General features: G+C 45.2%; 1 protein-coding gene across 4 annotated transcripts in view; it reads right to left on the bottom strand.

Annotated features, from left to right (window-relative positions):
• Positions 1 to 22572, bottom strand: part of LOC126981426 (hemicentin-2-like) — a 156738-nt gene that overhangs the window by 126614 nt on the left and 7552 nt on the right. For all 4 annotated transcript variants that reach the window (XM_050832442.1, XM_050832445.1, XM_050832444.1 and 1 more), the window contains exon 3: positions 4738 to 6376. In XM_050832442.1, the coding sequence (XP_050688399.1) occupies positions 4738 to 4849 (112 nt within the window). In that variant the 5' untranslated portion in view covers positions 4850 to 6376. The remainder of the gene's footprint in view (positions 1 to 4737; positions 6377 to 22572) is intronic.

The following is a 22572-nucleotide window of genomic DNA, read 5'->3' as shown; positions in this document are numbered from 1 at the left end:
AGCCTTTCCATGAGTAGTTTTTTGGCTCTGGTGGGAGTTCGACAAGGCTTCTGGACCATCAACTCGAAACACTCTCTTCCCCTTCATCCACTTCTTTTTATTCATCTTCCACCTCTTTATAGCATTTCTCCTTTATCTCCCTCGTTCTCTCCTCCTCCTCTTCCTCCTCAACGCCTACTCATAACCATTTATCTTGTCCCTCCCTCCTCTATCCCGTTATTCTCGCCCACTCTGTTTTGGTCTTTACAAGTAACTGATGTGAGATTCGGTAGCGTCTAACAAAACCGAGCTTAGTGTCAGTATCCAATAACTATGAAGAGATAGCAGAAGTGGACCTAAAGGGGAGGAACCACAACAACACACGAGCACATGGAAGAAAACACATACTCTCAACAACTCTAACCGCCTCTTCCTCTTCCAAGGCGTCCCTCTCCTCTCTTGACGCTCCTCCTCCTCCTCCCCCTCTTCTTCCTCCTCCTCCTCACTCACACACAAACACACAGACACATACAAAGAAAGAATAACACACACACTATCAACAACTCTAATCGTCTCTTCCTTTCTCTCTAGTTCTTCCTCTTCCACGGCGTCCCTCTCCCCTCTTGACGCTCCTCCTCCTCCTCCCCCTCTCTTCTTCCTCCTCCTCACTCACACACAAACACACAGACACACTATCAACAACTCTAACCGCCTCTTCCTCCTACTTCTTCCTCTTCCTCTTCCCCCTACCGTTCTTCCTCTTCCTCTCCCCCATCCCGTTATTTCCTCTTCCTCTTCCTTGTCCCACTCCCGTTCTTCCTCCGCCTCTTCCCCCTCCCGTTCGTCCTCTTCCTCCTCCTCCTCCTTCCCCTCTTGGAGCACCGTTTTCTCCCTCCCCGCCACCTCACAAATAGCCTGGCCAGGTGAGGGCAGGGCAGGTGAGGGCAGGTGAGGGGAGCCGAGAACAAACTCACGTAAAAGTCGTTATAACATTCGCCACATAAACACTCGAGAGAAGAACGCTGTAGTTAGTTCGTTCCTCTCTCTCTCTCTCTCTCTCTCTCTCTCTCTCTCTCTCTCTCTCTCTCTCTCTCTCTCTCTCTCTCTCTCACATCTAATTATAATCAACCTCTTCGTACACGCTTAGAGCAAGGATGAGAGAGAGAGAGAGAGAGAGAGAGAGGGGGACGTAAAAGTGGTAGCTGGGTACCCTCCTATATATTTCGTGGTCCTTTCACGCTACGCCAGATCTTGAGGGGCTTACCTTACTGAGGGGAATCCACTTATCCCTCTCAACCTCATCTGGCCCTAAGAGGAGGAGGAGGAGGAGGAGGTGGGTAACGGTATAAAGGTAGATGAAGAGGAAAAGTAGATGACATGAGAAGGAAAGTTGAAAAAGAGAAAGTTACAAGAGTTTAAGGAGGAGGAGGAGCAGGAGGAAGAGGAGGAAAAGGAGGAGGAGGTAGACAAAGTGAAGGGTACAACAGCGGTAGATAAGGAAAAGGTAGATAAGATGGGAAGGAAAGTGAAGAGGAGGTTGATGAGAGGAACGCGGTAGAGGAAGAGGAGGAGGAGGAGGAGGTAGACAACGTGAAGGCTAATACAGCGGTAGATGATGAGGAAAAGGTAGATAAGATGGGAAGGAAAGTGAAAAGGGATGAATAAGTATACGAGGCGGATGACAAGGTTAAGGAAATTAGAAAAGAAGATCAAAGGAGATGGAGAAAGATGATTTAAATGGTGAAAAAGTGGAGCATTTAAACACACAGTAACGTTGATGTTTAAAGAGGAGACAAAAGGAAAGAAGGGAGAGAGAGGGAATGGGAGGAGGAAGAGGAGTAGTTTACCCACGCAACATAATGGATAAAAGAGGAAAGAGGAAGAGGGTAAAGAGGAGCAGTTTAACAAAGAACTAACATATACAGACTTAAGAGGAGAAGGAAGGGGATTTGGGAGACAGGCAAGAGGAAAGAGAGGAAGGGAAACAGTTTAGGAGAAGGGCAAGTATGGTGGAGGAAGGGGAAGAGGAAGAGACGGGACAAGGAAGAGGTGTGAATGGACAAGCAAGAGGAGTGGAGGGACAAGGAGGAGGAGGAGGAGGAGGAGGAGGACAAGCAGTAAAACACCGCAACATTAATGGCTGGACATGAGACAGAGGAGGAAAGTGACCACGAAAAGGAGAAGCAGAAACAGTTGACTCATAACATACACGGCTAAGAAAGCAGAAGAGGAAGAGGAGGAGGAGGAGAGGGAATAGGGAGGAGGATAATGAGAGCCACCTAAACACTGTAGGTCAGGGTTCCCAACCATTATAATTATTTACCCATTTACCCGATCGTGTTCTAGAGCATCAAACTTTTCCTTTAAGAATGATTCTGGGCCAATTGTAAATGTCTGTCCTTAATAATGCCGCGCATTTTGTATTAATAATGTTACTCAAATCGACACAGCATTCACTTTTTAATATTCTAGAAATTAAAAGTAGCCACTAAGTGACCAAACTTACCTTGCCCATCCAAGCTGAACCCACAACCTCAATGCCACTACCACTGACTGCTATTGGGCCGTATTGGCGCACAGTACCAGACAGCAGCTCGCATCTCTGGGCATCCCACTCCCTGTGACCTGTCCAATACTTGTACGAGACAAGTCAGCGGACGGTCCCTCACACGTCTAACACACCTCACGGTATCACCCACACTTTTACCATTTATCAGTACATCTTATTAATTATATTTTGCAGAAAAAACAAATAACTTTTGACTAAAAAGGACAGCTTCAGCCTGTCTTAATCATTCTATTCCATAACACAATGGGCATGGTTTTACTTTTTTTTCTTGACCGCCCTCTGTCACTCCATTACCACACAGAAAAGAACACATTACCCCACTTGGGGTAATTTACCCCGGGTTGGGAACCCCTGCTGTAGATGGTTAAAAGAGAGAGAGGGAGATAGAGGAGGAAGGAAAGAAAAGGGAGGGACAAGTTTAGGCTCATAACACAGACGGCTGAGGAAACACATAAGGAGGAGAAGAGGGAAAGGGGAGAAGAGGATAATGAGAGCCACTTAAACACGGACTGTATACGGCTAAAAGAGGGAGAAACAGAGGAGGAAAGGAGAGACAAGGGAAGGGACATGAGGGACCAGCTTAACCCCGATGGCTCCACACGCACAGCAATTTTAGTCTCTGGATCAGGGCTATTGGGCTTTCTTTGGGACTTCGAGGCTGGACGGGGAGAGGGAACTGATCACGTAAAGAAAAACCCGCACGCCGAATGCCCTCCCGTTCTCTTTGGGACTTGGAGGCTGGACGGAGAGAGGAAGCTGATCACGTAAAGAAAACCCCGCACGCCAAATGCCCGCCTGTTCTCTTTGGGACTTCGAGGCTGGACGGGGAGAGGGAGAAGCTCAGATAAGAAAAACCCCGCCAGTTCCCGGATGTTACGACGCTGAATGCCCTCCTGTTCTCTTTGGGACTTCGAGGCTGGACGAAGTGAGGGAGCTCATTATGTTAAAAAAAATCAGTCAGTTTGCCGGCTATTACGACGCTGAATGCCCTCCTGTTCCCATATCTTTATACGCCTCGGGCTCCTACTACGACGATTTCGCAAGGCCACAGAGGAGATTAACCAGGTTTTCATTTATGATTTTCCCGTCCATGGTGCAGAAGTCGTGTAAAACTATCACCAGCATTACAAAACAGACCATGAAAATCCCAGCAACTTACACTAGAAGCTTTTCACTTTTTAAACAGATGAATTGAGATGCCGAGACGTTTAAGAACACGGGCTTTGGAGGTTGGACGAAGACAGGGAGCCGATCACGTAAAGAAAAAAATATCACCAGCATTACAAAACAGACCATGAAAATCCCAGCAACTTCTACGAGAGGCTTTTCAAACAGATGAACTGAGGCGGCGAGACATTTAAGAACACGGGGTTTGGAGGTTGGACGAAGACAGGGAGCCGATCACATGAAGAAAAATCCGCCAGATCCTCGCATGTAACGGCGCTGAATCCCCTCCTGTAAGCCTCATCATCCGCTCTGGAAAGTGTCTCGCAGCGGAACGAAGCCCCACACGGTAAGTTGGCTCAGGGAGGGAGAGAGACAGACAGACAGACGCTCAGGAATGGGTATACGGAGACTGCACACGAGAGAGAGCTGTTAGAGGGGTATTAGCGAAGTTGAGCGGCTCGTAATGTTCCTGGAGACTCCCGACTAGCTTGTCTGAGTAGCTATAGAGAGGCTGAATGAGAGAGAGAGAGAGAGAGAGAGAGAGAGAGAGAGACTTACGTTCTCGGCTTAGGAAAATAAAAATAAAAATAAATGTTGGCTACAGACAAAACAGAAACAGCAGAAGGGGAAGGTAAATTACAGTTCAGGAGGAGAAGGAGGAGGAGGAAGAGGAGGAGGAGGAGGAGGAAGAAGAAAACTAGAAGAAAACAAGAAAAAAAAGGAAATTAAATGAAAAAAATTAAACACAGATTCAACTGACACACACACACACACACACACACACACAAACAAACAAGGAGGAGGAAGAGGAAGAAGAGGAGGAGGAAGAAGAAAACAAGAAAACAAAAGGAAATGAAGAAAAATAAAACATATTCATTTGACACACACACACACACACACACACACACACACACACAAACACCTCCCCACACACACACACACACACACACACATACAACCCCGCCCCCCTCCCCCCCCACACACACACACAAACAACCCCCACAACCCCATTCTGTACTCACCGCCCGGAAGAGCCTTGGGTCCCGCGTGCACGAGGGCGCAGCATCCGACCAATAGCAGCAGAGTGTGGCGACGAGTCCTCCACCAATGGCAGGCCTCCACGCGTGTCTCCATCCCCGAGGCTGACCAATCACACGCCGAGGAGCAGGACGAGGAGGCGCGAGGAGTGAGTAATCTTCATCCGGGTCATCAGTCTCTTCAGGTCATCGTTGGAGGTCATCAGCCGCCGAGACCAAGGGGACACGCGAAGGAAAGTTGGTTCGAGCTCATGAAATTACTTCGTGAAAACTTGACGGCTTCTTCTTCTTCTTCGTGGCCTTCTGCACCTGCTTCTTCTTCGTCCTCTTCACCTCTGCCCTCTTCTTTTTCTTCTTTTTATTTTTCCTTTATTTCCCCTTCGTCTTTTTTTTTCGCCTTTTTCTTTTTCTTCTTCTATTTCCTTTTCTTTTACTTCCTCTTCGCCTTCTTTTTCTTCTTCTTTTTCCTTTTCTTTTATTTCCTCTTCGTCTTTTTTTTCGCCTTTTTCTTCTTTTTACTTTTCTTTTACTTCCTCTTCGCCTTCTTTTTCTTTTTCGCCTTTTTCTTTTTCTTCTTTTTCCTTTTCTTTTACTTCCTCATCGCTTTTTTTCTTTTTCTTCTTTTTCTTTTTACATTACTTTTATTTTTTTCTTTATCTACTTCTTTTACTTCTACTTATTTTCCCTACAACAACTATTTCTTGTTCTTTTTCTTTTTCCTTTACCTTTCCCTTTTCTTTCTTTTCCACAACTATTTTTTTCCTCTTTTATAAACTTTTGCTTCTTTATCTACTTCTGTTATTACACTTCTTCCTATTATATCAACTATTTCTTCTGTTTCTCGTTATTCTTATCCTTGTTTTTCCTTTTCTACTTCTTGTTTTCTTCTACTTTCACTTCTTTTCTCCTCCTCCTCCTCCTCTTCCTACTACTACTACTGTATCTTCCTCTTCTTCTTCTTGTAGCTGTTGTTCTATTGCTCTCTCACCTTCTTCAGCGGCTCCCCTGAAGGACTGACTTAGGGCGTTGGAGGCTTACTGGAGAGTGTTACGCTAGCTTACTCAGGCTCAGTAGAGGTGCTGCGGGGTTCTTCAGAGCTTGCTGGAAATGGTAATGGGTCTTTCTTGGCCTCGTGTCGGCTCTTCTGGCTTATTCGAGGAGCTATTGAGAATCTGGGGGCTTACAGAGAGCTTGTTGAGGGTGGTGACTTGGTGGTTCGAGGTTTAGTGGAGCTGCTGGGTTTTTCAGAGCTTGCTGGAAACGGTAATGGGTTTTTCTCGGCCTCGTGTTGGCTCTTCTGGCTTATTCAAGGAGCTATTGGGAATCTGGGGGCTTGTTGAGGGTGGTGACTTGGTGGTTCGGGACTTTGTGGAGCTGGTGGGTTCTTTAGGACTCGGCGAAGGTGACGGGTTGTTCTTGGTGAAGCAGAGACACTGGTGGCTTACTCAGGGCACATTGGAGGTGGTGAAGGCTTTTGTAGGAATTGGTGGAGTGTGAGGGTGGCTCGCTGAGGGTAGAGTGTAGGTAATTCCGGGTTTTCAGGGCTTTAAAGAGGTAGTGCTGGCTTCTCTACAGCTTCCTCGGGGCTCAGTATGGTCCGGTGTGGGTGCTGAGCCTCGGAAAACTGCGAAAAAGAGACAGGTATTTGGTGAGGAAAGGAAGTTAATTTGAAAGGATTAATAAACTGCAAAAAAGAGACAGGTATTTGGTGAGGTAATGAAGGTAATTTGAAAGGATTAATATCTAGTAATAATAACGCATGAACAGGTAATATATATGAATGAATTCCTTGTACTATAAAGACTACGGTACCTGACATCCACTTAAAGAGACTAACTCACACTAACTCTATTTTTACAACAAAGGAAGCAGTTCTATGGCACAAAAATAATAACAATAATAATAATAATAATAATAATAATAATAATAATAATAATAATAATAATAATAATAATAAGAAGAAGAAGAAGAAGAAGAAGAAGAAGAAGAAGAAGAAGAAGAAGAAAGCCCGCTAAACACTACCCCAATAAAATAAAATAAAGACTTCAGAAGAGTGACCAAAAGAGAGGTCAATTTCGGAAGGACAAGTGTCTCGATATTCTCCTCTTGAAAACTATAGAACTTCCTTCATGTGCAACGCCTAACCTTACCGAAGCCATTATTCATACCTGTTGATAATGATAATAATTCAGTGTTATGATGGTACAGGGAGAGAGAGAGGAGAGGAGGAGGGAGATGATGGATTATAGAGGAGAAAGAGGGGGCCTGGGAGCTGCAGCGGGATTACCTCCACTCCTGGTACGGCGCAAAGTGTTGGTGGGCAGAGACGAAGAGAGGATTTATAATGAGAGAGAAGGAAGGGAGAGAGGGAAGGACGGAAGGAGAGAGAGAGAGAGAGAGAGAGAGGGGGGGCGGGGTCTGATAAGGAAGCAAGCACACACACACACACACACACACACACACACACACACACACACACACACACACACACACACACGCGCGGGTTAGTTAGGTTATACAACAAGGGTCGTGATGGCTGAGGTACCTGTGTATACCTTCAAGCAGCTCACGGCTAATTACCTTCCTTCCTCCTCCTCCTCCTCCTCCTCTTCATCTCTCTCCTTCACTTCCGTTTCCCTCTTCTTCCCATAACCGTTGGTCTCCGCTTCATCGCCTCTCAATGTTTCTTCCTCCCCTTTTTATCCCTTTCTCTTCGACATAGTTTCCTCCTTTTTCTTTCTCCTTCTTCTTCTTCCCTCTCCTTTCCTCTCCTTTCTGATAATTAACGGTGTTCTTCCTCCTCCTCCTCCTCTTCTTTTTCCTCTTGTTTACCTCCTAATATTGTTCTTGTTCTAATTGTTCTTCTTTGTGTTCTGTTCAGTTTTTTCTTCTTTCCCTCTTCTTCTTCTTCTTCTTCTTCTTCTTCTTCTTCTCATATGTCAGCTATTTACTATTTGAAACTGTGTATTAAATATGCTTTATACGTTAAGTAAGGCTATATAATTTTCTTCATCCTCTGACTCTTCTTTTCCTATTCCATACATCGACTGTTTTCTTCTTTTTCCTCTCTTCTTATTTTTCAACTTCTTTCTTTTCTTCATAATTTTCTTCATCTTTTTCCTCTTTTCCCTATTCAATTTTTGTAACATGGATGCAGCCCAATAAGGAATGACATAAATGCCCTCTACCTTTATCCCCAATCCCATAAAAGCACACACACACACACACACACACACACACACACACACACACACACACACACACACACACACACACACACACACCAAACAGAGACAGGTGTTGCAGTGGGTCACGGAATACTGACGAGCACTCGGCTGTGACAAATTGGGGCTCGATTTACAGGTATGCCACTAAGTACCATCAATTACCACCATTATCGCCGCCGTCACCACCCCCACCACCACCACCACCACCACTGGCATCATAACCAATATCCACATCCCAGTATCCATCATTATCATCATGGCCTTTATCAGCACCAGGGCCATACTACGAATACGATCATAATCATCATCCATTATTTGCGCAATGCTTAACAAAGACCTTTCCCAACGCTCTTCATATTAGTTCCCCATTGTTAGTGTGCTCCACCTCGCTACGGCAACGGTTCTATCTATAAACTACTATGATACGAATGCCATAAAATCATCATCCATTATTCGCGCAATGCCGCCACCGCCACCACCCTCACCACCTTGATAAAAGTATGACAAAACAAATTCAATCAATACGCTCTAAAAACTTTCCACCACCACCATCACCACCACTAACAGCATCACCACCACCACCATTACCACCACCACCACCACTCCTGCCATCACCACCACCAATCAAGAAAGCAACCGAACATAACTTCCACCAACAAACTCTAAAGACTTCTCCTTATACTCCTCCATCGCACCCTCCTCCTCACCACCACCACCACCACCACCACCACCACCACCAACAACAACAACAACAACAACAACAACAACAACAACAACATTCACTTTCAACAAAACAACCACCACCACCACCAACAACAACAACAACAACAACAACAACAACATTCACTTTCAACAAAACCACCACCACCACCACCAACAACAACAACAACAACAACAACAACATTCACTTTCAACAAAACCACCACCACCACCACCAACAACAACAACAACAACAACAACAACATTCACTATCAACAAAACAACCACCACCACCATCACCATCATTCCCCAAAACCAACACTACCACCACCACCAATATCATCACCTGGTCTATAATGCAGAAGGTGGTAGATGAGTGGTTAGCATGACAGCAGCATGAGCCAAGCAAGATGGCGCCACTATAAACACTTGCCTGCGCCACAAGGGACTGGAGCCGACCATCAGGCCCCACCAAGAAAGCCTACCCCAGTCACAGGGCGAAACGTAAAAAAAAATAAAAAAAATAAAAATAAATAAATAAATAAATCAGTCACCAAGCATCATTTTTCACTGCCTCCATCCGTTCTGTTATGAAAAGCGTAACTCTCGCGGCACAGTTCATAGGCCTAAACCACGCTCGCCACTCCGCCCGTCCACCAGCTTTGTTAATCCGGTCTTGCACGCAGTTTTATAGGCCTGGAAAAGTCAACCCAATTTTCGGTTAAGGTGGCAGTCGACAACCAGTGTCTCGGAGTATCTGTCCTTCTGTTTGGATAACGCTGTCTGTTTAATCTCAAGCCCAATCTCTCTCTCTCTCTCTCTCTCTCTCTCTCTCTCTCTCTCTCTCTCTCTCTCTCTCTCTCTCTCTCTCTCTCTCTCTCTCTCTCTCTCTCTCGAACCATGTATTCTTATCCGGATGTCACTGTTTTTCTTTCATATGTCCTTCTTTAATTTCAACCTTTCATTAATCTCTCTCTCTCTCTCTCTCTCTCTCTCTCTCTCTCTCTCTCTCTCTCTCTCTCTCTCTCTCTCTCTCTCTCTCTCTCTCTCTCTCTCTCTCTCTCTCTCTCTCTCTCTCTCTCCTACCCCCACCACCGCCACCGCTACTCCAAGCAACGTCAACACACGTCCAATCTGCCCGCCATCTCCAGGCCATTACAGATGCAGAGTCAATCATGCAGGCCACACCACAGCGCCTGCCTGCCTGCCTGCCTGCCTGCGGTGACGGTGTTAGATGAGGAAACTTGGGAGATTAGGTGTGGGTGAGTGTGGATGAGGGGAAGGAGGTGTGAGGGGTGAGGGGGAAAGATGTGCCTGGTCTATTTTTTCAAGGTTGTCAATGTCCTCCTCCTCCTCCTTTCTCTCCTCTCCTCCTCCTCCTCCTCCTTCTTCGTTCTCTCTCGTCTCATTTTCGCCTCTCCTGCCCTCCTTCACCCATTCACTCACGGAGCTGCTTTTTTTCTTTTTCTTTTTTTCCCTGTCTGTCTCGTTACCTGGGAGTGTGTGTGTGTGTGTGTGTGTGTGTGTGTGTGTGTGTGTGTGTGTGTGTGTCTCGGTAATTCTGAATATATATACATGCATAAGCACCATCACCACCACCTCCTAGCCCTTACCGCCGTCACTATCTCACCTTTATAGTGCACGATGGTAGGGAGACGGTCACTATCACCATGAACACCATCACCACTAACACTACCATTATAATTTCACCACTACCATCACCATCACCACCAGAATCATCACCATTAACATTGCCACTACTACATCACACACTACCACCACCACCATCACCATTCCTCACAGTCACCACTATCACCATCACCATCAGGATCACCATCAGGCTTCTGCTTTATTTGGATCTCGCAGGGCAAAAAAAGGCTAACTTAGCGCAAGAAGTTGTCTGGAGAAGGGACAGCCGAGGCTCAGGAGGCTGCAAGAGAGAGAGCGAGAGCGAGCGAGCGAGCCAGCAAGAGAGAGAGAGAGAGAGAGAGCGGGTGGGGGGAGGCATAACGGGAAGGGGAGGAGGGGAGAGAAATGGCCACTCGAAAAGGGGAGGATGAGAGATGAAGAAAAATTCAATCAGTGAGGAGGGATGACGTGACACAGAGGACACGTTCGTTTGTCTCTCTCTCTCTCTCTCTCTCTCTCTCTCTCTCTCTCTCTCTCTCTCTCTCTCTCTCTCTCTCTCTCTCTCTCTCTCTCTCTCTCTCTCTCTCATAATTCGCTTCTTCCTTCTCATCTTTCTCCTTTATTCTTGTCATTTTAACCTTTCCTTCACTACATACCTCTCTCTCTCTCTCTCTCTCTCTCTCTCTCTCTCTCTCTCTCTCTCTCTCTCTCTCTCTGGCGGGTCTCGAAGTGGTGGTGTTGGCGTTCGTTGCTGGTGGCGGAATGGCGCGTTTCAATGGATGACGCTATTGCACTCTTTTTTACATTATTCGCCCCTTAGCTCTCTATATACGTCCCTTTATGCGTGGCCTTTATGCCCTACTTTCACCCCCTTCCTCCCCCTGCTTCCGTCCCTTCAGTTCCCTTCCCCGTATTGCATTCTGTTGCGCTGTATTGTTGCTGGTGATGCCGATGCTCCTCTTGTTGTTGCGCTGGTGTTATATGCATGGCTTGTCTGCATTGCCTGTGTGTGTGTGTGTGTGTGTGTGTGATATGTTCATGTATACACAGTTTGTCCATTATCTGAGCACTTGCTGCAGCATATACGCGTATAGCTTTCACGGTGTTGGTCGGAGCTGTTGGTATTAAAGTTTAGAACACACACACACACACACACACACACACAGACACACACACCGGCTGGCAGGCTGATTTGTTACATGGCTGTGCTCTCTGCCCTCGCCAGCCCGAGCCTCATCACCGCAACACTGCACCGCAACTCACTGCCGCACCATGCATCACCGCACGATCATGAGTGGGCTCGGCGCAAACCCTTCGAACTAGGATAGCGACGAACCGCAACTCTTCGCATTAGGATGGATTCAGAGCACGGCTTCGCTTTACGACGCCTTCAAACCTCAATTTTTTGCATCACGTTGGAAGCATTTGTCATTTAACTTCTTACTGTGCGTTACAATCTGTGTGCGTCGTCTAACTCCTCACTTTATGATATATACGTGAGGCATAATTCTTTCTTTTACGAAAACCTCAAATTTTAGCATTTTAGCACTTGACATTGAACTTCTTGCCCTGCGTTACAATCTATATGCATCGCCTAACTCTTCACTTTATGATATACGTGAGGCATAATTCTTCCTTTTACGAAAACCTCAAATTTTAGCAGCATGTTGTAAGGACTTGACATTAACCTTCTTGCCCTGCGTTACAATCTATATGCATCGCCTAACTCTTCACTATGATATACTTGAGGCATAATTCTTCCTTTTACGAAAACCTCAAATTTTAGCAGCATGTTGTAAGCACTTGACATTAACCTTCTTGCCCTGCGTTACAATCTATATGCATCGCCTAACTCTTCACTATGATATACTTGAGGCATAATTCTTCCTTTTACGAAAACCTCAAATTTTAGCAGCATGTTGTAAGCACTTGACATTAACCTTCTTGCCCTGCGTTACAATCTATATGCATCGCCTAACTCTTCACTGTGATATACGTGAGGCATAATTCTTCCTTTTACGACATGTTTTGAGAATCACAAGGCATTTGGCGCACCACTATTCACGACACGATTCAACGTAAACTTTCGCATTACAATTTCTTCCAAAGTCAAACTCCTCACATAACGATGCATTCAACCCACAACTTACCGACTGACATCAACCCACAACTTACCGACTGACGATGCGCGCAGATCTAAATTCTTCGCGTCACGTTGTATTAAGCGCAAAACTTGGCGCTAATATTTATTCAACGCATGACACTCCACGCATTACGCTCTGCTCATTGCATAACGATGATCATATTCCAAACCACGCTGCAGTATATTATTGACCTATATATACATTTAGCGAGAGCACGAAGCATTTTAGGCAATATCTATAATAATAATTTCGATGCTGTGCGTGTATGTGCATGTGTGTGTGTGTGTGTGTGTGTGTGTGTGTGTGTGTGTGTGTGTGTGTGTGTGTGTGATGGAACCAACATCTCTCCTGCAAAACTTCTCTGCGCTATTATCTTCGCGACCCTGTGTTTGCGTGAGGAAGAGGAGGAGGAGGAAGAGGAGGAAGAGGAGAGAGGAAGAACTCAAGCACACTAGCAACCTCGATAATTGTGGAGGTGACACGGTAAGTTAAAATGAGCGAGAGAAAAGTTTGCAAGAGAGAGAGATGAAGAGTGTGTGGAGGAGGAGGAGGAGGAGGAGGAGAGATAGAAAGGTGTGCAAAAATGTTGAGACAGGAGGAGAGTAGAGAAGAGGCTGTGGTGGGGAGATGAAGAGGGGAGGGAAAGAGGAGTGGAGAGGGAGGGGGGAAGGGAAAGAGGAGTGGGGAGGGAAGGGAGGAAAGGAGAGGAGGGAATGGAGGAGAGGTTCTGAGAATGGTAGTGCTGGCAGGGAAGAGAGAAGAAGAAAGAGATACTGAGAAACTGAGAGAGAGAGAGAGAGAGAGAGAGAGAGAGAGAGAGTTGGAGTATATATTAAGAAGGAATTTAATCTGTTATTATGGAGAAAAGGAATTAATAAGTTGTGATTGTGAGGGTTGTGAGGTGTTCCTAGCGGTTGTGTTACTGTGAGGTGTTCCTAGCGGTTGTGTTGCTGTGAGGTGTTCCTAGCGGTTGTGTTGCTGTGAGGTGTTCCTAGCGGTTGTGTTGCTGTGAGGTGTTCCTAGCGGTTGTGTTGCTGTGAGGTGTTCCTAGCGGTTGTGTTGCTGTGAGGTGTTCCAAGCGGTTGTGTTGCTGTGAGGTGTTCCTAGCGGTTGTGTTGCTGTGAGGTGTTCCTAGCGGTTGTGTTGCTGTGAGGTGTTCCAAGCGGTTGTGTTGCTGTGAGGTGTTCCTAGTGGTTGTGTTGTTGTGAGGTGTTCCAAGCGGTTGTGTTGCTGTGAGGTGTTCCTAGCGGTTGTGTTGCTGTGAGGTGTTCCTAGCGGTTGTGTTGCTGTGAGGTGTTCATATCGGTTGTGTTGCTGTGAGGTGTTCCCAGCGGTTGTGTTGCTGTGAGGTGTTCCAAGCGGTTGTGTTGCTGTGAGGTGTTCCTAGCGGTTGTGTTGCTGTGAGGTGTTCCTAGCGGTTGTGTTGCTGTGAGGTGTTCCAAGCGGTTGTGTTGCTGTGAGGTGTTCCAAGCGGTTGTGTTGCTGTGAGGTGTTCCCAGCGGTTGTGTTGCTGTGAGGTGTTCCCAGCGGTTGTGTTGCTGTGAGGTGTTCCTAGCGGTTGTGTTACTGTGAGGTGTTCCCAGCGGTTGTGTTGCTGTGAGGTGTTCCTAGGTTGTGTTGCTGTGTGCTGTGAGGTGTTCCCAGCGGTTGTGTTGCTGTGAGGTGTTCCTAGCGGTTGTGTTGCTGTGAGGTGTTCCAAGCGGTTGTGTTGCTGTGAGGTGTTCCTAGCGGTTGTGTTGCTGTGAGGTGTTCCCAGCGGTTGTGTTGCTGTGAGGTGTTCCTAGCGGTTGTGTTGCTGTGAGGTGTTCCTAGCGGTTGTGTTGTTGTGAGGTGTTCCCAGCGGTTGTGTTGCTGTGAGGTGTTCCCAGCGGTTGTGTTGCTGGAGCCGATCACATCCACGTCGTTTCGTGTCGTTTAATGCAATGAAGTCGAGCTTTTACAACACAGCCAATGCATTATACAATTAAACACTCCACCTCCTCCACCTCCACCTCCTCCTCCTCCTCCTCCTCCTCTCTTCCCCACCCCTCTCCACTCACACCACCCATCCACTAATCCCCTGCTGTGTGTGTGTGTGTGTGTGTGTGTGTGTGTGTGTGTGTGTGTGTCACCCACTAACAGCCACATTCATACACACACATATATACAAATATAAACAAATCAAATTTTCTGGGGGAGGGGAGTGGAGGGGAGGGGAGGCGATGGCCGAATGGTCAGCACCCGAGCGTGACCTGTGTCCCAGTCCTGCCGCAACCAGCTGACAATTTTTAACTGTCGCCGAGTGGCCGAAGACTACTCACATGCTGTCCAAATGCCCATCACTCAACCCCAACATCAGGGACTTCGGTCAAGAGGAAGACCAAGGAGCAGAATTTAAAAGGGTCTGGCAAGTCATATATCACTGCACCCACAAGAAATGAACCTCGCCCGCGCCAGTGGTGGGTCGGGGCCGACCATCACACTCCTTCAAGAGAGCCTGCCGACGTTATGGACTGAACATGGAAAAAAAAAAAAAAAAACATTTACACGTGACTAAGCTTTAGGAGGACCCAGGTTTGAATCCCGCACACCGGTACAAGCTGACAATTTTAAGTCATCGCCGAGTGGCCAAGACTACCAACATGCTGTCCTGAAGAGTACCTATCAACCCGGACTCCCGATAACTCTCTAAGAGGATAGAAATAAGCTCCGGGGGGCAGCGTGAGCCAAGCAAGGTGGAGCCACTCGACCAGCGGGCCCCAGCGAGAGAGCCTACCGACGCTACAGGGTAAACGTAATAAAAAAATAAAACTAAGACTAAATAAATAAAAACACATATGCCCCACCCTTCGCACGCCAGCACACTCGAACTCACACGAGCACACCCAAACCGAGACTCACGCCACACTTTCATTCTCTCTGCATATAAACATTTTCCCCTAAATTACTGAGCCGATAATCACATTAAAACTCCAGCCGGTTCGGAGGCGCCCCCCAACTGACACCTGCCACACAGCTGCCGCCACACCGGTGATGAAAGTGCGCCAGGTAACGACACTGCCAATTTGTTACCGAACCGACGGGAATATGGGACCGAATCTGCTATAGCGGTGGCGAATGTCCCGCAAAACTGAGCCAGATAGCGAAGAGGAATGTGGAGGAGGAGTGTGCGGCGCTATTGATGTAATGGATCGTGTGTGTGTGTGTGTGTTTTGGTCCACCGGGGAGTGTTTTACAAAAGTGGTGTGATGTGTATCCTGTGTTATGTGTCGTGTTGTTGCGATATTGGTTAAGTTAGTGAATTACGTAGTGTGGCAGCGGTGTGTTGTGTTGTATTGGGTTGTTCTGCTGTGTTGTGTTGTGTGGTGTGCTGGTTAAGGATGTGTAGTAGTGTGTGTGTGTGTGTGTGTTAGATATTGGTGAGGCGGTTAAGAAGTCGACAAGCACGTAGAGCTCAACGGTATCGAACACACACACACACACACACACACACACACCTGTACTACGGTGACGGAGGTGTAGCGAGGTGGACTTTATTTCATTCCCGGGTTCATGTTTTAATCACAGACTGAGAGGAAGGTTCTTCATTATGCATAGAGCGTATTGAAGGTTTAGCAGGCTACTGTGTCCTGCTTATGGCGCTTAGGCTACTGCTGCTACTACCACTACTGCTACTACTACTACTACTTCTACTTCAACTACTACTACTACCACTAACTGATTGATTGGTTGATTGACTACTACTACTACTACTACTACTACTTCTACTACCACTACTACTAACTGATTGGTTGGTTGATTGACTACTACTACTACTACTATTTTACTACTACTATTACTACTACTACTACTACTACTACTACTACTACTACATCACCACCACCATTACTACTACTACTACTACTACTACTACTATTTACTTGATTTCCCCATCTTATTCAACTATCTCAAGGGTCTGAACTCGTGTGTTGCCCAAGTTTAACACAAGTTCTAACTCTGCTTAGTCTACTCTGGCCCTGTTTGACCCTCGCCCAGTTTGGTTCAAGTTTAGCCAAAGCTTGCCACCAGTTTAAGCCAAGTTTTTTCCATGTTTGACTCATTTTGCATTTTAATTTAACTCATGTTTAATTCAGTGTGGTCCATGTATAACGCATTTGTAGTGTAGTTTGACGCATGTATAATTAAAATTTTGTACACGTTTTAGTCCAGTCATGCTTCCTGTTCTCTTCCTGTTATCTCTTACCGGCAGCAGCGTTATAACGAGTTTTTTTGGTCTTTCTGTTTTACCCTCGATTTTTTTTTATTTTTTTTATTATTACAAGAAGGGAAGCAGCTTAAGGGCAAAATCAATGACCACAACAAAAACAAAATCCTATGCTGTAGAAATAAAGAAAATACGCAAACTTTAGCCAAGTTGTAGCCTAACACAGCCCTGGTTTAACTCGTTTCATTTAACCTGGTACCTCTAAGCAGAATAATGAATAATGAATCATCACTCACGCAAACCATTTCATAATATATATCAACGCATTTGTGATCAGTTTATGCATCATCTATCTTGGGAGGTTTATATCAGTTAAGTTTCTCTCTAGTCCGGCCTTGAAACACCCCAAGTCCACGCAGTTTCAGCCCAAATTCCACCCGGTAACCTTGTGAAGCCGGCGTTACCTCGGCCGCCGCAGCCACCTGGACAGCGCATTACGGGGAGAAAAGAATGGAAAACGAGAAAAAAGAAAGGAAAAAAGGGTCTACACAAGTGACCATTACTACATGCGGTCCCTGGAGGCTGCTCTCAGATGCTCTCCAGACCAAACCGAAGCGGGCGCGGAAAAGCCTGCCGTCCACACACCTGGCCCGCTCCTAACTCGGCGGGGGACACCCAACACCTGCGGCCCCTTCCCATAGCCTTCCAACTCCCCCCTTCCTATATCCTCGTGCGTAACTATCCCCACTTAACCTTCCTCCCTGTTCCCTTCACCTTACCAAACTATCCATTTTCCTACCATTTCCTATAGCTTTCTTGCACTCTTTTCCTTTCATCTCCCGTTCCCACTCCTCCCTATCCCCTTTCTTTTCTTATATCTTCATGGGTAACTATCCCCTACCCTTTCCTCTCCTTCTCCATGTCCCCTTCAACTTCCCACACTCTCATTCTCCTTCCATCTTCTATATCTTTCTCTCTTTAGTCCCATTCCCTTATCTACCCACTCCTCCATGTCCCCTATTCTTCTCTACCTTCTATATCTTTGTATCTGCTCCCTTCCCTTGTCCTCAATTCCTCTGTATCCATTATTTACTCCTCATTTCCCTTTATTGCATTCTCTCCCCTTCCTCCCTCCAACATCCTTCTCCTCGTCCACTTTCCACTTTCTTCCCCCTCCCTGTACCCTCTCCACCTCTCCTTTCCCATTCTCCCAACCCTCTCCATACCTTCAAAATTCTTCTCTTCGTCCCCTTTCCACTTTCTCCCATCTCCTTGTCCGTTTTCCATATCTCCCTTATACCCTAGCAGTCCCCTCCTTCGTCCCTTCCCCTTCCCCCCTCCCCTGTATCCAACTCTCTTCCCTGTCCGCCCCTCCGCCACTCCATCGAATTTTTGGGGGTCTTCAGTCCGTTTGTAACCTCGAGGAATGAATGTCGAAGATGCGTGTCCCGGGTTCATTAGTCAACGTTTTGCATGACCTGACCTGACCTGACTCCACCTGCCCACTTGTCATTCATCAAGTGAGCTTCGGAAAGGTAAAGCCAGAGGGTCACTTTGTCCCCTATCATTGAAGGGCGGCTAAGTGGTCAATGGAAGGGAAGGGAATGAGGGGAAGGGAAGGAGATGAGGGGAGAGGGAAGGAAAGGGATGGGAAGAGAAGGGGATGAGGGGAAAAAGAGGGGAAGGGAAGGGAAGGGAAGGGAACGGAACGGAAGGGAAGCGAAGGGAAGGAAAGGGGAGGGAAGGGAAGGGAAGGGAAGGGAAGGGAAGGAAAGGGAAGGGAAGGGAGAGGAAAGGGAAGGGAAGGGAAGGGGATGAGAAGGAGAAGAAGGCAAGAAAAAAGAAAAGGAGAGAAAAACAGATACGGGCCAGGAAGAGGAGGAGGAAGAGGAATTGGAGGAGGAGGAGAAAGAAGAGGATGATCATGGAATTTCTGGTTTTCCAATCGTGATAATAAAAAAAAGGATAATTCAATCAGTCGGATATCAGTGTCCCTCCACACACACACACACACACACACACACACACAGAGGATGAGAGAGAGAGAGAGAGAGAGAAAGAAAGAAAGAAAGAAAGAAGGAAAGAATGAAATATAGATTGAAATAAAGGGTTAGAGAGAGAGAGAGAGAGAGAGAGAGAGAACGCACTCTAATAATCCGGGTCCGGTCCTAGAGTGCTCTTATTAAAGGTTTAAATTATGTTCAGTTTTAAAATTACACTAAGTATCCCACTGAGGCTGAGCTCCTTCCTTCCTCTTCCTCCTAAACCTCTTCCTCTTCTTCGTCTTCCTCCTTAACCTCCTCTTCCTCCTCCTCCTCCCTACTTCTCTCTCCCCTCTCTTTGCTTATCATTTCCTCAGCCTCCCTTCTTTCCCTCTCTCTCTCCCTTCTTCGTCCTCTTGCTCCCCTTGTCTTCTCTCTCTCTCTCTCTCTCTCTCTCTCTCTCTCTCTCTCTCTCTCTCTCTCTCTCTCTCTCTCTCTCTCTCTCTCTCTCTCTCTCTCTCTCTCTCTCTCTCTCTTCTCTCTCTCTTATCTAACGTTGTCTCATCTCCTCCTCCCTCTCTCCCTCTCTCTCGCCACCCCATCATGTCTTACCGTCCCTTCCTTCCCTTCCCTTCCCTCCCCTTCGCCCATCTACATTGTCTCATTTTCTCCTCCTCCCTCTCTCCATCTCTCTCGCCACCCCATCACGTCTGACTGTCCTTCCTTCCTTCCCTTCCTCTGCCTTAAGCCTCCCCTCGAAGACAAAGGGAAAGGGCTTTGTAAACTTTGTCAACCTGGAAATTATTGAGAAGGTGCAGCGGAGGCCTGGAGCGCCTCACTAAACAGCTCCGTACAGCCTTATTTACCGTTACTTGGTTTATGCATGCGCCTTGTAACTCGGTGTGTCTTCCTCCTCTGCTCTCTCTCTCTCTCTCTCTCTCTCTCTCTCTCTCTCTCTCTCTCTCTCTCTCTCTCTCTCTCTCTCGTCTTTTGCTTCTCTCTAACTCTGGATATGCCTTTTTCCTCTCCTCTCTTGCCTGTGTCCTTCTCTCTCTCTCTCTCTCTCTCTCTCTCTCTCTCTCTCTCTCTCTCTCTCTCTCTCTCTCTCTCTCTCTCTCTACCCCCACTCCACCCACTCACACATACATACATACATACATACACACTTGCTTTGTTCGTATGTTGGCTGTTGTTGTTTGTTTGTTTGTTGTTGTTGTTGTTGTTGTTCTCCGTTTTTGTGTGTGTGAGATATTTGTTCTTTTTACGTTTTCTATTTTTTTTTTTTACTGTTTTCATCTGTACTCTTTTTTTTATTGTTGTTTTATCTGTTCACACGTGTTCTCTTTTATGTTTGTTTGTTTGTTTGTTTGTTTGTTTTATCTCTCGACGCATGGTTGTTTTCTTTCTTTCTTTCTTCTTTCAGGTTTACTTTTATTCCTATTTGCATTTTCATCTCTCCTTCCTTTCTCTCGCATCTATTCACACGATTGTTCTATTTTATGTTTTTATCTGCTTTTTTTTATCTCTCGGCCTTTCTTTATCAACGTAAGGCTTTTTTTTTAATTTCCTTCTTTTTCCTATGTATTCACGCTTGTTCTTTGTTTTTCTTATATCCATGCTGTTGTTTTTCTCTCTGTTAATGTTTATTTTCTTATGCTTTCATCTTCTTTTTCTTCTCTCTCTTGATTCTTGTTTTCTTATATCCAAGTTTCTTTTCTTTTTATACTTTTTTAAGGCTCGGTATTTTGATCTGACATTGTTTTTCTCTTTGTTAATGCTTGTTCTCTTATGGCTTCATCTTTCTCGGCTCTATTGTTTTTTTTTATATCCAAGTTTCATTTTCTGTTTCTTTTCTTTTTATACTTTTTTAAGGCTCGGTGTTTTGATCTGCTGTTGTTTTTGTCTCTGTTAATGCTTGTTCTCTTATGCCTTCATCTATTTTTCCTCTCTTTCGACTCCTGTTTTCTTATATCCAAGTTTAATTTTCTGTTTCTTTTCTTTTTATACTTTTTTAAGGCTCGGTGTTTTGATGTGCTATTGTTTTTGTCTCTGTTAATTCTTGTTCTTTTATGCCTTCATCTATTTTTCCTCTCTCTCGACTCCTGTTTTCTGGTCTTTCTTTAGGTTTGTTTATCCTCTTAATTGCCTTGAGCAGCGAGCCCTTTGTGTTAACCCTCCTACTCATGGCTCTCTTTTTTTTTCGGTCTCTTTAACAGCTACAATTTTTTCTCTGTTCTCTCTCTCTCTCTCTCTCTCTCTCTCTCTCTCTCTCTCTCTCTCTCTCTCTCTCTCTCTCTCTCTCTCTCTCTCTCTCTCTCTCTCTCTCTCTCTCATAATTCGCTTCTTCCTTCTCATCTTTCTCCTTTATTCTTGTCATTTTAATCTTTTCTTCACTACATACCCTCTCTCTCTCTCTCTCTCTCTCTCTCTCTCTCTCTCTCTCTCTCTCTCTCTCTCTCTCTCTCTCTCGCTTCTTTTTCCTTTTTTCCTCTCATGTTTCCTTTTTATCCTGCCGCTTTGGTATATTTTTCGCTTCATATGTCTTTCTCTCTCTTTCCTCCTCCTCTTCCTCCTGCTCCTCTTCCTCCTCCTGGCTAACTAGTGCCGTTCATCCTTCTCCCACTATACTCGCTCGCTCGCAAACATTACCTCAACACAGACACTGACAGAGAGTAACGCGCAGACCCAGGAGCCCCAAAACCCCCTCCCCGTGCCGCCCTGCCTCTCCCTGGCCTCCCTTTCCTCCGCGGGCCTTGGCGAGCAACTGAAAAGCCAGACTGATCGCCCTCCTTTACCTATAATGACCGTCCGCATCCAGGTAACGTGGCCGCAGGCGTAACGAAAGCATAACGACGTGAAATTAGAGGAGATAATGGATGGCGTAACAGGTAAATTAAGGTAAAAAGCTAACGCATATGAAGTAAAAATTGGGCGGATATAATGGCCACTGCGGGGGAAAGAGTTATAATGGCTGGAGATTAGACGGCATTTCAATAGGTTACGAGGATGATGGCGGGGGTGAAGGAATGCAGGGGAGAGTGTTGTTGTTGTAGAGGCTGGGCAAGGTAAAGCAATAAGGGAAATAAAGGTAAATAAAGTAAATAAATAGTGAAGGAATGCAGGGGAGAAAGTGTTGTTGTTGTAGAGGCTGTTGGGCGAGATAAAGTAATAAGGTCAATAAATAAGATAAATAAAGGTAAATAAATAGTGAAGGAATGCAGGGGAGAAAGTGTTGTTGTTGTAGAGGCTGGGTAAGGTAAGTAAATAAGGTCAATAAGGTAAATAAGGTAATGAAATAAGGTGAGGTAATTAAGGTAAGGTAAATAAGGTTGATAAAGGTAAATAAAAAGGTAAATTAATAAGGTAAATAACGGTAGGGAAGGTAAATAAGGTAAATAAGGTGTATAAATAAGGTAAATAAATGAGGTAAATAAATCAGGTTAGGTAAGTAAGGTAAATAAACAAGGTAAATAAAGGTAAATAATGTAAATAAAGGTCAATAAATAGGGTAAATGAAGGTAAATAATATAAGGTAAACAAATAAGGTAAATAAAGGTAAATAAGGTAAACAAATAAGGTAAACAAAGGTAAATAAGGTAAATAAATAAGGTAAATAAAGGTAAATAAATAAGGTAAAGTAAATATGGAAACTAAATAAAATAAATAAGTAAGGTAAATAAAGGCAAAGTAAATAAATAAGGTAAGGTGAATAAATAATGTAAATAAAAGTAAATAAATAAGGTAAATAAGGTAAGATAAAGCAAATAAATAAATAAGGTACATAAAAGAGGTAAATAAGGTAAGATAAAGTAAATAAATAAATAAGGTAAATAAAAGAGGTAAATAAATAAGGTTCGGTAAATAAAGTGAATAAAGTAAGGTAAATAAGGTAATGAGAAAACGTAAGGTAAATAAATAAGGTAAATAAATCAGGTAAATAAGGTTCCATAAGGCAA

This window comes from Eriocheir sinensis, chromosome 48 (genome assembly GCF_024679095.1).
Source record: "Eriocheir sinensis breed Jianghai 21 chromosome 48, ASM2467909v1, whole genome shotgun sequence".
Taxonomy (NCBI): Eukaryota; Metazoa; Arthropoda; class Malacostraca; order Decapoda; family Varunidae; genus Eriocheir; species Eriocheir sinensis.
The sequence above is the reverse complement of the archived record's forward strand: the minus strand, read 5'-3'. Positions and strand labels throughout refer to the sequence as shown.